Source organism: Maniola jurtina, chromosome 4 (genome assembly GCF_905333055.1).
Source record: "Maniola jurtina chromosome 4, ilManJurt1.1, whole genome shotgun sequence".
Taxonomy (NCBI): Eukaryota; Metazoa; Arthropoda; class Insecta; order Lepidoptera; family Nymphalidae; genus Maniola; species Maniola jurtina.
This window is the reverse complement of record NC_060032.1, coordinates 5,709,086-5,721,461: the sequence shown is the minus strand read 5'-3', so window position 1 is coordinate 5,721,461 and position 12,376 is coordinate 5,709,086. Positions and strand designations below refer to the sequence as shown.

The 12,376-nt window shown below is 36.4% G+C and overlaps 1 protein-coding gene across 2 annotated transcripts in view; it reads right to left on the bottom strand.

The window, feature by feature from the left end:
- Positions 1 to 814: 814 nt before the first annotated feature.
- LOC123864761 (inter-alpha-trypsin inhibitor heavy chain H4-like) overlaps positions 815 to 12,376 on the bottom strand; it is a 32,401-nt gene continuing 20,839 nt past the window's right edge. Inside the window, exons 20-26 of one of the 2 annotated variants that reach the window (XM_045905420.1) lie at positions 8,122 to 8,193; positions 7,518 to 7,577; positions 6,979 to 7,035; positions 6,833 to 6,874; positions 5,903 to 6,123; positions 1,688 to 1,854; positions 815 to 1,162 (exon numbers count right to left, since the gene is read on the bottom strand). In XM_045905420.1, coding sequence (XP_045761376.1) covers positions 1,111 to 1,162; positions 1,688 to 1,854; positions 5,903 to 6,123; positions 6,833 to 6,874; positions 6,979 to 7,035; positions 7,518 to 7,577; positions 8,122 to 8,193 — 671 coding nt within the window. In that variant the 3' untranslated portion in view covers positions 815 to 1,110. The remainder of the gene's footprint in view (positions 1,163 to 1,687; positions 1,855 to 5,902; positions 6,124 to 6,832; positions 6,875 to 6,978; positions 7,036 to 7,517; positions 7,578 to 8,121; positions 8,194 to 12,376) is intronic. The other variant, XM_045905421.1, reaches the window with a different exon arrangement.

The window sequence follows — 12,376 nt, the reverse complement described above, 5'->3', positions numbered from 1 at the left end:
TAGAATCGTGAGAGTTAAGTCTTAAATATTGGAATAAGTACCCAAATGTTTTATTGTATGCACAATTGTATAGCATTGAATAGGTATGTCTGTTACAATATTGGTATAACAACGTATTTGGAAACCGAAATTTGGAATATATTCTTAACTAGATGATGCCTGCGACTTCATCCGCGTGGATAATGTTTAAAAATCCCGTCATTTTGAAAATGACGAACTTTTATACAAACTTTCATCCCCTATTTAGCTCCGTTAGGGGTTGAATTTCCAAAAATCCGTTCTTAGTGGGTTCACTGCCTACGTTGTAAAAGGAATCTACTGTTAAACATGTTTCTAACCCCTTCGGTTGATAGATCAGTCTGTTAGTCAGGACAAGCCTTTTTATATGTATATTTAGATTGGAAACTAAACAGTAGTAGGTAAATAAATAAATTCTTGCCAATAACCAATAAACAAATAAGCAAAAACACCCGTTTTTTGTAAATGGTGTTATATGCACATAGTACCTAATTGATAATTTCTGGTCTTTCCAGATTGCATTATAAAAACGTATCAGACGTAGCATTCCGGTACGATCGAAATCGAATCGATAACGGGTATTTAAGGGTTTATTAAAACTGCCATATCCCTAGATAAGCCGCTTCCATCTTGGACCGCATCATTCCACTTGGTGAAATTGCAGACAAAGGAATAACTTTTACCTAATGGAATAAAAAAAGATTGATTTCCTTGAACTTGATGAGCAATGAGGATATTTTACAAATATTTCACTTTCGCTAAAAATTTGAGCCATGTATCTAAATAAAACGAAAGATTAGTTATGAACATTTTTATTTAAAATTGATTTACTTAACAATTAAAAACAGATAAACAGGAACAAATATAAGTACAATAAAATCTAACAATATTTCATTATCTAACTTAAATACGGCCTTATACCCCTACCAATACAAAATGCATGCTTCTAGGGCCTTAATATATTACAAAATAATATTCTATTAAATGCGTGTATGAGCTGTATATTGTAAAAGCAGGCTGTAGGTAGGCAAATAGTACTATTATAATATTCTATGTCATTGGTAAGTTCCTTTGTAATTAACTAAAATAACTTTATATTGTGCTCCTATCAACTTCATTCCTTGGACAGCAGACACCAGCATATCTGAAATAGAAAAAAAAATGTTTCAAAATAGGATATCTACAAAAAGATATCTGTTATAAGCCAATATTACGATTGACTGACACGTCTGGAGATTGCACATCACTGTCCCGGAGCTGTAGAGGTGGTACAAGAATATTGGTAAAAGTTATTTTACAATTTTGCACTTAGTACAGAAATAGCTTGCATCTAGAGATGGACGAAGATAACTTCGTGCCCATTTCCATTAGGGCATCATCATTCTAATCCTACTAATATTATAAACGCGAAAGTTTGTATGTATGGATGGATGTTTCTTACTCTTTCATGCAAAACCTGGACGAATTTGGCTGAAATTTGGAATGAAGATAAATTGTACCCTGGATTAACATATAAGCTACTTTTTATCCCGGAGAATGAATGAGTTCCCACGGGATTTTTTAAACCTATATCCACAGGAACAAAGTCACGGGCATCAGCTAGTGTGCAATATATCTACAATTTACAATCACGCCCATTATAGAATACTGTCGGAGTAGTAGCCGTTACCTGTTGTTGACAACGCAGTAGCTCTTCTGATAGTCATCGGCAGTGATGCTTCGGGCGGCGTGGCACCGCGTGAGATACACGCACACACTCTGCTCACTCTGATTCGCACCCACCCCAGACGTGCAGCTATTCGAGCATTCCGTGTCTCCACCATTCGCTTTAGGAGTCTATATAAAAAAAAATTAAGTACCTTATTAAGAATTACAACGAAATCCCATCGATGTATCCATACTTAATGTTACACTTAATACGCGCTTGTCCATACAAACTAGGTACTTATTACTTTTCAAAATAATAACGTCACGCCTAACGTTGATTTACGTTTTTAAAGCATCATCTATACTTAATAATATCTCACTTTTAGATAAAATATGTCTCGCCCTCGCATGTCAATGTTGATTGGAACAGCATGCGCTCACGCTCGACTTGGAGCGACAATGGAGAGCACTCTTAAATTAACTCAGTGCATTAGGTAGGTACTTTACAATTCGCTCTTGTCGTTTAATTCAATCCTGAAGATTGTAGTGTAGGCGAGATCCTAGCGTCGAATCGATTAATTTTTTTGTATGTTTGAGACCGTTGTTGAGATGATGTAGAATTTGTACGAATCTATTCGCTTTATAATAGATATAGTGACCTAAGTAATTGAATAAATAGTTTGTTGACAAATTATCGCAAAACATGATCTGCCATAAGGGCTTAGCTGTTTATTTGGACATAATTAATGTCACAAGATGTTAGTTTTATAGAGTGCGCAAAACAAGGTATTCCAAATACGGCGGATACGTTTAACAATAGCGTCAAACGGATAATTCCTAAATGCTCCGAACCATTGCTCGATAATTCAACATATAGCTCTTCAGCAAATGTCACCATGCGCTTTAAGCCTGCAGATCCCAAATCAGTAGAAAAAATAATTAAATCTCTAAACAGTAATAAAGCACCAGGAGTAGATCGGATAAGAGCTATTGACATAAAAATGCTATGTGAAAAAATTAAAGCAATCCTATCGAACCTGATAAATGCAAGCGTAATTACAGGTAAGTATCCCACTGAACTAAAAACTGGCATTGTAAGACCAATACATAAAAAAGGTAGTAGGTTGGATTGTGATAATTACAGACCGATAACGATATTACCTACGGTTGACAAAATAGTCGAAAAATACATTAGTAATCAAATACACAATTTTTAAGATAGCAATGACATACTAACAAACAATCAATATGGATTCCAACCACGTAAGAACACTACTCAACTGCTTTCAGCATTCACAGATAGTATATACAAACATATTGACAATAAAAAGCATATTCTGGCCGTATTCATTGACTACAGCAAGGCTTTCGATACACTAAGACATAATAAACTATTGCAAACCTTAGAAGACAGCGGAATTAGAGGTAAGCTACTCACATGGTGTGAAAACTACCTGCAAGAAAGATCTTACAGGGTAAGAGTTGGTGACGAGGATAGTCTTCCAGTACAGGTAACGGAAGGAACGGCACGAGGATCTGTACTAGGACCTTTGCACTACCTTACTTACGTAAATAGTCTATCCAACACCATAAAGAAGTGTGAGATCTACCAATTTGCAGACGACACTTGTTTAGTTGCCGCGGCCGACAATAAAGAAGAGGCGCTCACGCAACTTCAAGCTTATTTCGACTCACTGGCAAAATGGTCTCACGACGCTGGGCTGGTGCTCAATGCCAGCAAAACTAAACTGATTTACATTAGCACCAGCCACAATAGAGGCTCGTACAAGCCTAAACTAATAGCGCATAATCACCATTGCCTTCATGTGAATACCGCTAAGAATCTGACACCTTGTACCTGTGATGCAATCGACGTAGTTGACAAGCACACCTATCTTGGGCTTGTCATCGACAGTCGACTTAACTGGACAGACCACGTAAACCATGTATGTGACAGGCTTAGACGGATTTTAGCTAAATTTTCGCTAATAAAATCTAAAATACCATCCAAAACTCTCTTATTACTGTACATATCTTTGGCTGAATCAGTTATATCATATGGGTTGTCAAGCTACGGGAGAACATACAAAACTCACCTGGATAAAATATTTGCACTTCAAATACGCATCCTAGAGCAAATAGTTCCAAATAAAATCAAATTAGCTCATAAAGATGATTACCGTAAACTATTTGCTTTCTGCAAAATAATACCAGTACATGAAAAACAGAACTGACATTATTACTTGAACAATATTTTAATGAAAACTTAAGAAAAGTGCAGACCCCATATTCAGCTCGAAGAATTGACAACCCTAAACTCCTCTTACCTAAATATAACAACTTATATGGAAAAAGAAGATTGAATTACGTCATACCTAACTTAATTAATCAGCTCCCTAAGTCATTAACCGACGTAATAAATCAAAAAAATATAAAAATTAAATTAAAGGAATACTACCAACAAATTATAATTTCGAAGTATAATAATTAAACTGTATATTATGCAGTTTAATTATTGTACCTATTTAATTTTGTAAATAACGTGCCATAATTATCGAAATATTGAATTTAGAAATAAGTATCTACTTGCTACTACAACTAACACTTACTAATAATATTAATATCTTAATTCACTAATAATACTAACAACTAAACTTACTTATAATACTTGTGAAATAATAATACTAACAACTTAACTTACCACTAACATATACTAATATCAAACAATATTTAGCATCATAATTGATAGTTGCATTACTTGACCTAAACATTGCACTTACACAAAACAAAATCATCCTGTACCAAAGTTATCCTACCTACCAACTTTTTTTTATCTACCTACATATATTTATAATTCTTATTGATAAACCATATTTAGCCTAATGTTGTTAGTTTATAAGTTTAGTAGTAAGTACTAGTAGAAATTGTTATACTAGATTAAATTATTGTTACGTGCACTACACATTGTCGACGACACCTATAACAGGTGTGCGGAAAAACTGATCAAGTTTATGAATACACCTGTTTTGTAAAATTTGTAAAAATTTGTTCCTAAATAAATAAATTATTATTATCTATATAACTTACTCTCACGCCCGGTTACAAAATAGATATATATAAAAGCCAAAGAGAATATAATATACTTACATACATAAAAATAAATAAACCTACATACACATTTACATAAATACATATTTGTACCGGGCGGAGGATTACGCCCCGGCAGGGGAGACCAAACGGCAGGGGGTCAGGGCGACAGGTTGAGAAAGCGGCGGACTATCCTAGCCGAGTCTAGCAAGACCGCTTTTTGCATCCTGGCTGCGAGCGAACTGCCACGGAACCCCAGTCGCCTCAGATGGTAAGCGAGGCTGACTGGGATCAACCCGTTTGCAGATATGACGATTGGGACGATTTCGGTGGACTCCACATGCCACATGTCGGAAACCTCGTGAGCCAGATCAAGATACTTGCGTATTTTCTCCGTCTCAGCTCTCACGAGGTTCTCGTCATATGGAATGGTGATGTCCACCAAAAACACCCTCGACTGTGCCCGGTCCACCACCACGATGTCAGGCTTATTCGCTAGAATAGTCCTGTCCGTGATGATGGACCGGTCCCAATAGAGCCGGACTCCGTCGCGCTCGAGTACCGGCACCGGTGTGTACCTGTAATATGGCAACCTCTCATCCAGGAGACCGTACTTCAGAGCAAGCTCTTGGTGAAGGATTTTGGCTGCTTGGTTGTGTCTGTGCAGAAACTCAGTGTTGGCAAGCGCCGAACATCCCGAAAGCACATGTCTGAGTGACTCGCCGGGATGGCGACAAGCTCGACAGATGTCGTGAGTGCCATCCTTCAGAATGTACTTTCGGTAGTTCCGCGTCTTAACCACCTGATCTTGTATCGCACAGACAAACCCTTCGGTTTCCCCGAAGAGGTCACCAAAGCGCAGCCATTGCACGGACGCTTTTTTATCTACGTGTGGCTCATTAAGAGCTTTAAAAAAGCGTCCGTGCAACTCCTTCTCCTTCCATACGGTCTTTTTATTATATTTATTATTATTATATATATATATACTTAATATTATTATTATTAAATAGAACACTAGGTGTATGACTGGTATTGTATAAAAACATTGGCTTGTGCTTTAAGACTCATTTTGAATTAGGTCACTTTAATATTAAAGTGACCTAATCACTGACCTAATAGTAGTGTAGGTACTATTAGATACAAGACTCACATTAATATCTGTTGGGAGATTCAGGATGATTTGTGTGCCATTTTCTCCGAGCAATACAAGTGCATCAATACTAGTGTTGAGTAAAGATGTCGTCCATTTATAGTCTCCTAGGTGATAGTTTCTAGATGAAGCAGTGGTTGTAGCTTGTGTGGTAGTGGTGCTGGTAGTACTAGTGGTAGTACTAGTGGTAGTAGGAGCAACGACGATGTTTTCACCTGAACCTGATAATGAAATAAAAATAAACATAAGACAACAGCAATTTTAGTAGGTATTTTTATATTTACATTTGAAGTGTTTATCTATAGAATGGATATACTGACTGACTGACATACATATTACAGCTCAGGTATTCTGACCGCTAAGTTCAGAGACTTGAGTATATATAGGCTTTCTTTGCAACATATGACCTGGACCCATCCTGGACCCCAACTATGAAAGGATTTGTCCGTCCGTCCGTCTGTCTGTGTTTCTCAGCTATTTTAAAAACAAACCAAGCTGTCAAGTTGAAAAATTGACACAGTTAGAGAAGTATAATTCCTTTACCGCGGCGGAATTAAATAAATCAATATGGATGGTTCGCGCATAAATATCACTGTGAAATTACATGCAGATATCAGAAATCATAAATGAATCCACAATTCGCGGGCATCAGATAGTTATATACTAAATTTTCATAATATATTTAACGTAAAGAAATCGTCCAGCCGGGCGATTCAGAACACTCGATTCGGTAAGTTATCGTTCAATAAGATGACGTATTTTTTATTGTATACGTCATCTTATCGAACGATAAATTACCGAATCTAGAGTTCTGAATCGCCCGGCAGGTCCTACAGTTTTAATGTGTATAATATTATATGTATAAGAATATAGTTGGATTTTGTTGCTGCTTTTGTTTATTAATCCTACTACATCATATAATAATGTTACCTGAATCCCACATTCTATTGTAATTATTGTTGCCACCGGAGACTGAAAACAAAAAATAAAATTAAGAAACATAACAGTAATTTTTGGTAGTTAAGTATCAATCATTAAATAAATCAGCTAAGAATTTAAGCGCAGATAGAACTTACTTCTCATCATCATATCATCATCGTCATCTTTAACCAGATGCCTTGAGCCGTAATTATCTGAAAGAATGAATATTAACGTCAATTCCAATATTCAGTCTATCTATAGTCTGTGGGTAAGTTAGACAGCAACGTTGTTATTTTGTTAAACAAGGTGTCGGGTCCGTGGTCCCACCGCTTTGACCCACAGTGGGCCTACGGTGTAAATCACCTTTTACCCGTGGTCCCACGGGTGGGACTAAGGGATACCAATGAATACTCCCTTAAGAATATAAATAGGTACTATCAATAATATTCATGTAAGTAGGTATATTCTATCCGGCTTTGTGCATCAACTTCTTATATCTTAAAGGGTTTGCTAGCTTAAAATGCTCGGGTTGCCTTTAAAAGATCACTTTAGTGATAAGGCCACCTTTACACCCTACCACAATTGTTTTCCTTTTGCTGTCATTTTAAAATATGTACTATGTTTTGTTGCAATAAAGCTTTATTATATTATTTATTATATTATTATATTACTACCTACTATTATTATGACTTACCGCCATAGTCGGCACCAAAGCTGTTATAGTTGCCGCCACCATAAACACGTCCATATGAACCTAAATCAAACTAATATGAACCAATCCATACTGATATTACTACTATTATTATAAATGCAAAAGTGTTTCTGTCTGTCTATCTGTTAGCTTTTCACGCAATTTTGACGAAATAAGGTACAGAGACAGCTTTCATTCCGGGGATAGATCCAAGATTACTTTTTACCCGACTGCGGGAACCCCAAAATGAGGGTTAAGTATATGTTTGACCTGTATGTATGTCCGTTTCTATGTCCGCTCGTAACTACTCAACAGCTCAACAGATTTTGATACATTAAACGTCCTTATATTCGTCTAAATGGTACGAGCACACTCATGTGACTACCTACTAAAATTTTTAGAAAAATGGCGAATTTTATGCGCTTTAATTCGCAGACTGAAAAAGATACAGTGCAAACCGCAGTTAGGATTTTTTAGAATTTTTTTAAATTACTTGTTGTCTCGGAATAAGTATAAGAGGTGTCACGGGATTTTTAAAAACCTAATCCCACGCGGATGAAGTCGGGGACATATTCTAGTAAGTACCTACTTTAATAACGTGACTTACCACCATAGTCGGAATCGAAGCTGCCACTATTGTGGTCACTATAACCACCACTGAGTAGAGAAATATGACCACCTAAATAATAATAAATTTCTTTATTAAATAACTTGACCGTAACTGGAAGCTTTATATTGAGAGTAGCATTTCCGTTTCCGTCGATTTCATGCCAGTTTTCGTACTTTTATTGATGTCATATCCGGTTTTGTGGCGCCACCTGGCGGGGTCGCGCTCAAAGTTTTCGTAAATTGCTCAGCGCGGCCATGGCTTCATTGGCGTTTTGTTTGCCGTCGAAGCAACTTGCAATCAGTCAACACGAAACGTTGCAAGATATTTTATTTTATTTTATTGTGTGGTACTTTATAAAGTGAATTTGGTGAATAATTCGCAGTAAGTACTTATTTTTAATTTATATTACATTATGTAAAATGTAAAATATAATAATATGTACGTGATCAATATTTTTAACGGTTTGTCCGTTCGGATCACAGTACTTTATATTTATTTGCCAGAAGGTAGTTATTAAAAACTTTTCGTACTTGAGACGATGTAACAATTAGAAACCGATTATTAGAATTTCAAATATTTGAAATTAATATTATTTAGCTAAAATTTACCTTTTAAGTCTGTTACAATATGCTCATTTTATTTAGAGGGTACATGACGATAGTTATGACCCCGATTGCATTTTGAAATGAATCCTCTCGGATTTATACGAGAAATTCTTTTAAGATTATGATATGTCTTTTCTAGTTATTGTTATTGTTAATTCAAATTGTTACATCGAATAGTAATGAAATTACAGGTAACCTTTATAAAAATAAAAATATCACACCTGACGATCATCAGGATGAAATCGAATAACAAAGTTCGTGTTTAGATTTTACTTTCAACAGGTTCTAACCTTTAATTAACCAGGTTCCAGGTTTTTCAGGTTTAGCTAGCGCATCTTGGTTTTTACGTGTACCTACACAGTACATTAAAAAGTCTTTGATAAAACTCAAGGTTCATAGACCTAGAAACAAACAAAGAGGTAAAAAAGTATGATACCTTGCAATTTCTAGCAGATAAAGCTTATGCAGCTATCACATACTGCATAAACAAAAATAAGCCTAGGTTTTCCTAAAAATTGTGCTTTCTTGACTTTATTTTTATTCGTATATAAATTAACTGAAAATCAATATTAACTTAAATAATAATATTAAATTAACTAAAATATTGACTGAAATCAATAATCAGACTTCGTCGGGTCTTTCCACAATTAGTGGGTAGCTACAGCATAGAAGGTATTGCGATGCGCTGCGAAATTATCACGAGCCAGGTGGGTCTTTTGGTTACATCCATATGGGAAAAAACGAGTGGAGTTTGTTAATATTTTTTGGGTCGAAAAGAACACATTTATTCAGTCAAAAAGCAATTATTATTAGTCCGCTGCCTCTCGCGGGGGCAAGGCATTGAAAATGTTACCGTTCCATCGCGTGGAACTATTTTGCATACACTATGGTAAATTATTTTGACGATTCAAAAGCAATTGCAAAAGTGTATTTGAATAAAGATAAGATAAATTTATTTGACCCAGCAATAAATAGAAAACACATTGAACGCGTTCGCCGCTTCACAAGCACAGAAAATTATAAGTGTTGCCGTTCCATCGCGTGGAACTACTCGACATGCACATTGCTTTTCTGAAAAATGGTCACCCGCCCCTCGTAGGGGCCATGCATTTCAAATGTTACCATTTGAATACATAGAGCTGCCATGACTACCTTTGCCGTGCATTGAGCCTATTCAATGATCAATATTATCCACTCTCGTGGGTTGGATACCAGTATGATCAATATCATTCAACCTTCGCAGGGTTGATCCTAACATGAGCAATATTATAACACCCTCGCGGGGTGGATACCAGTATGCTCAATATCATCCACCCTCGCGGGGTGGATGCTAGTTTGAGCAATCTCATACACCCTCACGGTGTGAATACCAGTATGATCAATATCATCCACCCTCGCGGGGTGGATGCCAACATGATCTATATCATACACCCTCGCGGGGTGGAAACGAACATACCGGTAATATCTACAAAGGTCATCTAAAAAGTTCTTATCGTTCCTCAATCAGGACTGGAGGTCCAAAAAGGTAAGTAAGCCACAGCATGATTATTTGCAATTCTCCAAGACAAATCAGAGAAACTAAACCGACCTCGTTCCAAGCAGGTTATTTAGTGCACTGTCTTTCGCAATGAAAGAAAATAGAGGCACCAGAGGTTATACAAAGGTTATTTCAATGGTATCGCATACCAACATTTAAAAAGCCACCTATTGTTTTTCCCAAGGAACTGTACGCAATAGTGCGTAAAATGAATCATGAAGCTTGCACCGCACGCCAAGCTTCCTTTTCACCTTGTTTCTGGTACCTAACTCCGAAGTGTCATCCCGACCAAGATCACATCTTAGAGTACGAAACAACTATGTATGTTATGGCAGAACATTTCATTTTGATAAACATGCAAAGTCTGTTTTCATGTAGTGAAATAGTCTTGTGTCAGTGCTTCTTATTGAGGCCATACGGGAAAGTTAGATAGATTAGATGATAACCTACCTGCCGTTCGGACTAACCACGGTGTCTATGGGTGATATTAAGAGAATGGTGAAATATGAGTCCTATTTTACTTATCAACTTGTCATAGCAAGTTAAGGCAAGTAACTACATGCTAAATGTACAAGAGACTTAATACATGTACATTTTTTACATGCATTAAGTTAATAATATCTACTACAGTCGAACTTACTGTTTTTGGTATATAACATTTGAGAATTGGTTCTTTGACCACGAAAGAGTGAGTCTAACTATTAGAAATACTATGGAGACCCTAGAAAATGCCTCCAAAGAGGGCAGATGGATGTAAGAACAGTTAGAAACGCTAGTTAACAAACCAATGACCGCTGGATAATCCAAGATCTATCCAATACTGGTAGATCACTATTATCATTCGTTAGACGTCCACGCTGGACATAGGTCTCATAAAGAGACTACCACATGCCACGTAATTACACTGCATGAATCCAGCGGATCCCTGCGACTCGTTAAATGTCGTCTATCCATCAAGTGGCGATCTCCACGCTGCACTCCAAGCTGGCAGATGCGATAAATAAATTATAAGGGCTAAAGGAGAAATATTAGCTACCTCCACTAGTTCATGTTCTAGTAACGGATGCTTTGGATCAGGCTTGGGAGCATTAATAAACAATCTTCATCTATCATGCTCTTTGACATGAAAGGAACAAAATATGCTTTACTCTTATCAAAATGATAGTCTAATTTACCCTTCAGAAGCTTCAAGAAGGCTCACTTCTTACGCCTTAGTTCAAGTTTCATTCAAAGTAACAACGAGACGTTACTCTCTCATTTACTAAGAAAAAGAGGAATGATGTTCATTCTTTCATTCATTCATTTGTTAATAAAGCATATTTACAAGGTTTAAGGATGTTGTTATCCTTATTGAATAAAACATTCCAGATACTGGAATTATGGCTTGACAAATACACCATAGCTTACAATATTATATCCGGTATGTATAGTAATCATGTAAATAATTTGTATCTAATGTCATAGCCAACCTCCCAGAGTGGCAATACGAGCTTGCGTGAAAATAATATTTGCAAAGTGGGTAATCCTGGAGGTCGATCTATTCACCTCGGAGAAAGCATTCGAAGTACACAACTATGCACTCTTAGATTTGATGGACCATCAAGTCCTGTTTCACGATGCTGTATCTCATGAAAGTTTCCATTGGCATAGTTGGTTTACGCCATTATTTTCAATTCTTCGTCTTGACTCTTGACCCATCTCAATTGGTCAAAAGGAATATTTTTTGAATAGTTGATTTAGTTTATATAATTTACTCCGATCGAAAGTGTTTGGCGGGCCTCGACCGTTTATATAAAACACAGCCTCATTGACTCGCAATGGGTCTGTCATTGTCTTAAGAAGTCTAGAAACAATGAGTGGTCCTATACATTAGACACATAAAACCTAAGCAGTAAATCACTGCTTAATTTCAAGCGGAAATCTATCTTGAAACTATTGAATAAGCTTGAAAACGTTGATCATCATGGTCTTTAAAGAAAAATATTGATACGAACCTAAAGTATCACAATTAGCACCAGTTTTGGCACATAATATAAATGACATAATTTAGAATTTTCATTCCTCTTACACGAATCTGTAATTGGATCTGTTATTGGATGTATGAAATAAA